The following is a 4,892-nucleotide window of genomic DNA, read 5'->3' as shown; positions in this document are numbered from 1 at the left end:
AATCTAACCAATCAGAGGCAGCGTAGGGCGGGACAAGCCTTTATCAACCGGAAGAAGAAGAAGAAGAGAACAGATATCTTAGATTAATTAATATTATTAAGAAAATATGAGCTCATTGTTTTGTTTTGTTTCTTTTTTCTTTTCCTTTTTAATTTAAATTTGTATATAAGTAGCCTATTAGACATCCTGATCCACACTCCATACCAGTTGGTGGCGGTAATGCACTAATTCATTGTTTGCCAACCGCCAATAAACCCAAACAAGAAGAAGAAGAAGAAGAAGAAGAGAACAGCGGTTGTTGTTACTTTCATAATATGACTACCAGAAGGTTTTTAAAATACGTTTCCTGCTGACAGCTTTCACTAGGACTCGCAGCTAACGTTACAGTAAGCTAACATGTTAGCCACTGTGCTATGGAAGCTAATGCTCTGTTTGAACTAGCTCATGTACTTTTATCTAACGTTACGCAATGTTTACCTTTTAACCAGCTCTAGCTAGCTAATAGGTAAACTAGCTAGCTAGCTAGCTAGCAGCAGCAGCGTAGATCACCTCAGGATAAAGAAAGGAGATTTAAAACGTATTTAAACACTTGAAAATGAAACAAACATCGTCTTTAAATTAGATTAATGTTTCTGTGTGACTGACATTACTTCACTTTGTCAAGACAGACACGTGAGAATTAAGAATTAAGAATGGAGGACACACGTGTTTGTTAAAATGTAATTTTGATATTGTGTGTATATATATTTTTTTTATTATTATTACAGACACCAACAATAATAACAACATCTTGTGTAATATTACTTTTATTCCAGCATTGTGCATTATTTTCATTAATCTATGTACAATATAACTTTCTACTACTTTTTAAATACCATTTATAAAATGTATCTCAATATAATGTTTAATATAACTTTTATATTTTAGCTTCCAATAAGCTGTTAGTATCATTTCTTATGCACTTTATGTTTTAGCTCTTGCATTTAGTTTTGTTGTTGTATTTTAGTTTTTTTATTTTCGATAATTTTTATACTTTATTTATTTATCTTACTTGCTTACCTTATTTTATTTTATTTCGCAAAGGTGTCAGAATAATTTTTTACACTTAATCATTTTTATTCTATTGTTAAAATTTGTTTATATTTTTATTCTTTTGTTTTTTTCTGTTATCTTTAATAAAAGTCTGGCACAATAATTTCCTTCCGTATTAAAAAAGTTCTATCTTCTCTTATTATATAACAATCATAACGTTGTGTTAATATTATTGTGTAGTTTTGTATTTTTTTTTTTACCTTCATGTCAATAAAACCACAATGAATAGAATATACCTCCCATGATATCTGAGATGATGTATTACTATTTATTCTGGTTAATAATCCCTCACCAGAGTTTATTAATAATCCCTCTCACCAGAGTTTATTAATAATCCCTCTCACCAGAGTTTATTAATAATCCCTCTCGCCAGTTTATTAATAATCCCTCTCACCAGAGTTTATTGTGTTTGTTGACAGCAGCTGAACCAGAGGAGGATGCTGCCGTTAGTCGGCGCTGAGCTGACCCCAGTGCAGCTCTATCGACATCTCCTCCGCTGCTGCAGACAGTTACCCAACGCAGCGATGCAGCAGCATTACCGACACGCCATCAGACAGGTTAGGTCGCCACTGACGAGCTCAACCTACTTCAGATGATTTAGGATTACTAGTATTATGTAGAACTGTGCTGACAAACAACTCGTTTATGAAGCTTTTAAACAAGCGACTGAGCTGCTGAAGTGACTGAAATACGAATAAATCATTCATTCATTTAAATAGTTGTAAACATTAAGATGAAAGTATATATATATATATATATATATAAATAAATATATGATGGCCATCCTCATGCTCGCCTAAGTTGTTGCAGAAATTTGTGGGTTAATATTTTTCACACAACTTTGGTGCTAAATTAATTGTTTAAAAAGTATGAAAAATTCCTCATTAAGACACTTGAGGTAGACATCAGCATAAACTACCAAACTGTTTGTTCTCCACAAAGTCTGACTCTTCATAGTGTTCTATCCAGTAAAAAGATCCTTTATTTAGTTTTGTTCGTCCTCGATTAAACTCTCCAAAGTTGTTGCTGAGATGAACTCAGGACGTCTTTAAACTGTGAAGGATGTTTACAACAAAATAAATATAAAACAATATGGATCTCACAGCCGTCGTGATGTCATCAGTAAACCTGTTGGATGTTCAGGGTTACACCAGTCACTCTGATGAAGACGACCCAGAGAGGATCCACACGATCATCCAGAGAGCCGTTACAGACGCACTCTGGATTCTTGATAAAGTGAGAATGAATTTTATTATTTCAAGTTGACGTGTGAATAAATACACACTGCAATGATTCATTGTTTTTATTTACAGTATACGAAGAAGAAGTGAAGTCATAAAGCACGGGGCCGGTGGATGTGATGTTTGTTCTTTGTTGTGACGAGATGAAGCAACATGTGATGACTGTTCAGACTTCTTAGTGAGGATTCTAGTCAATGATCTATAAAAAGTGTAAATACTGTTCCTAGATAGTAATGACACGACTGTATACTGTAATTCTTTTTTAATAAATTAATACTCAATAATTGCAGCTTACAGTGTATACTTGAAGTTATTACGAGGAGCTTTCATTACCACCACCACCGGTCTCTGCTGGAGGATCTGGGTCTGTCCACGGTGGACCGGTCTCTACTGGAGGATCTGAATCTGTCCACGGTGGACCGGTCTCTGCTCACAGTAACTTTCAGAGGCTAACCTCTCAAACACCTAGAAACAAAACTGCCGACACATGTAGTTGTGCAACAATAAACAGTATTTATTCAAGTATAAGCGTTTGTCGTCCAAATGAAAACATGAACAACGACTCACAGAAGAAAAGAGGACGATGTGTTCCTGGTGGTACCAGAGGAATGAAATAACACTTTTATCTTTTTAAAAATCTAAATATATTTACAGATCACATGCAACATAAAGTACCGAAATTGATACAAAAAGTAGTAAAACTAGATATACGGAGTCATTCTTCAGTATAAATAGTATAAATAATATTCCTTTGTATAAATAGCTCCGTCTTCTCCGATGTTGGTCTGAGATGTTGAGACGTTTGGTGTGAGGCTGACGAGAGAGACACACACACACGTACGTTGGAATAAGCTTCAAACAGGAGTGTTTAGTTTTGAGCTTCAGGGTTCTGCAGAGGAAGCGTTGCAGCAGACTCGTTCTCTGAAGTCGCTCAGAGGAAACATTAGAGGCACTGTGTGGAGACGGAAACCGCCGCGTCGTCACTTCTGCAGGATGAACTGGTCGATGAACTCGTTCTGCTCAGACTCCACTTTAGACAAAGCCTCGTACTCGATCCGATATCTGAGAGGAGGAAACAGAAAGCACGTGAAGCTTGATTGTAAATGTCTGTATCGTAGATATTATGATGAGGCTGTCGTTACGTATTTAAACTTATTACTTAAACACGTTAAGACGTCAGTTGTTATTTCACATTAAAGCCTCGACAGACACGTGGAGACTCATCTCAGTTTCTAATTCATTTCTGGTCGACTGTGAGCTTCTTCGTAATGCTGAGAAGTGTAAATATATTTCATACTTAAATGCATCGTTATATTTTCCTACTTCCACTTTGAGGTGGCAGAAGGAAACAGATTTACTCGAGGAAGTTAAAAGAGGAAATACTGAAAGTTTCTGGTCTAATGCTGCGTTCACACTACGAGCGACGCGGTCGGTAGCTACAAACACGACGCAGCTGCAACGCTTAGCCGCTTTGTCGCACAAAGTGCTGAAAAGAGTTGAAGTGTGACATGTGAGGCGGCAGATCGATACGCACGAGCTAATCATTTCTTATTGATTCCTTTAAGAATATAAACCATAATGTTGTATAAATACAAACGTGGGTGGCAGCACCACTTCCAAACATTTTCACTACTTTTGCAGAATGTTTGTGCTAAATAAACAGCGAGTCACATGACTGGAAACCACTGACGTCAGAACGAAGCTCACAGCCTCACATGAGTGTGAGAGGACTTTACACCTGAAGATAAAAACACAAGACGCACGACATGTGAGAACAAAGTGTCACATGACCCTCCAGCTCCTCTTCACCCCACCACCACTACCCATCATGCACCCTGTCTGTGTGCTGAGCTTCACCTCTCGAGCTGCATCTTCTTCTCTGCGATGAGAGCCTGAAGCTGCTGCTGTTGAGCTTCTCTCTGCTTCGCCACCGACTTCAGCAGGTTTCTGGCTCCGATCGCCTGAAAGAGAAGAAGAGAGGGATGAATATTATATTAATATTAATAAGAAGTTGTTCATAAAAGAGCAGCTTTAACCTCCACGCCTACCTTCATCTTTTCCGTCTCTGCTTCTTTTGCCAGCTCGTCCACCAGCTCTATCAGACCTCCCACTATCTTCTGGAACTGGCCAATTTCTGCAAAACAGAACACGTCAGTACGTCCTGTAGGACCTGAGCAGTCACTCAAAGAACAGAAGACTTACTGTCCACAAACTCTTTACACTCTTCCTTGAGCTCCGATGTCTTCTGGCCAACGTCGGGCTCCAGGACCCGCAGCTTGTTGAGCTCGTCAAAATAAAAGCCTGCCTCGGCTAACGAGTCTTTCGCCATGGCCCCAGGGCCTGAGGGGGAGGAGACGGAGAGAATGAAGGATGAAGAGCAAGAACACAGAAAAAGAGACTGGACTTGTAGGCGATCCAGTGTCAATAACAGCTGTTCAACCAAAAAAGACAAAAGAGGAATAATTAAATGATTCAAGCTTCCATTTAGTCCACGTCCCACAGAGTTGGAGAGTATCTCCAGTTACCTGTCTGTGTCTCCATCTCCAGTTACCTGTCTGT

The 4,892-nt window shown here is 38.5% G+C and overlaps 2 protein-coding genes across 4 annotated transcripts in view; one reads left to right on the top strand and one right to left on the bottom strand.

The window, feature by feature from the left end:
* Positions 1-229: 229 nt before the first annotated feature.
* On the top strand, positions 230-2,617 carry lyrm9 (LYR motif containing 9). 3 transcript variants are annotated; one of them, XM_031840070.1, is made up of 4 exons: positions 230-386; positions 1,512-1,649; positions 2,236-2,328; positions 2,406-2,617. In XM_031840070.1, the coding sequence occupies exons 2-4, from the start codon at positions 1,530-1,532 to the stop codon at positions 2,421-2,423; spliced, it is 231 nt and encodes a 76-aa protein (XP_031695930.1). In that variant the 5' UTR covers positions 230-386; positions 1,512-1,529; the 3' UTR covers positions 2,424-2,617. The 3 variants fall into 3 exon arrangements, with proteins under 3 accessions (XP_031695930.1, XP_031695929.1, XP_031695928.1); XM_031840069.1 differs by having other exon boundaries at positions 1,515-1,649; positions 2,236-2,617; XM_031840068.1 differs by having other exon boundaries at positions 2,236-2,617.
* The window catches only part of ift20 (intraflagellar transport 20 homolog (Chlamydomonas)), a 3,651-nt gene continuing 901 nt past the window's right edge, over positions 2,143-4,892 (bottom strand). The window contains exons 2-5 of the mRNA XM_031840067.1: positions 4,536-4,673; positions 4,382-4,467; positions 4,191-4,294; positions 2,143-3,395 (exon numbers count right to left, since the gene is read on the bottom strand). Coding sequence (XP_031695927.1) covers positions 3,314-3,395; positions 4,191-4,294; positions 4,382-4,467; positions 4,536-4,662 — 399 coding nt within the window. The 5' untranslated portion in view covers positions 4,663-4,673 and the 3' untranslated portion in view covers positions 2,143-3,313. The remainder of the gene's footprint in view (positions 3,396-4,190; positions 4,295-4,381; positions 4,468-4,535; positions 4,674-4,892) is intronic.

Source organism: Anarrhichthys ocellatus, unplaced genomic scaffold, assembly GCF_004355925.1.
Source record: "Anarrhichthys ocellatus isolate YVR2014 unplaced genomic scaffold, GSC_Weel_1.0 scaffold2254, whole genome shotgun sequence".
Lineage (NCBI taxonomy): Eukaryota > Metazoa > Chordata > Actinopteri > Perciformes > Anarhichadidae > Anarrhichthys > Anarrhichthys ocellatus.
Note: the sequence above shows the minus strand (reverse complement) of the source record. Positions and strands in the feature narration are given on the sequence as shown.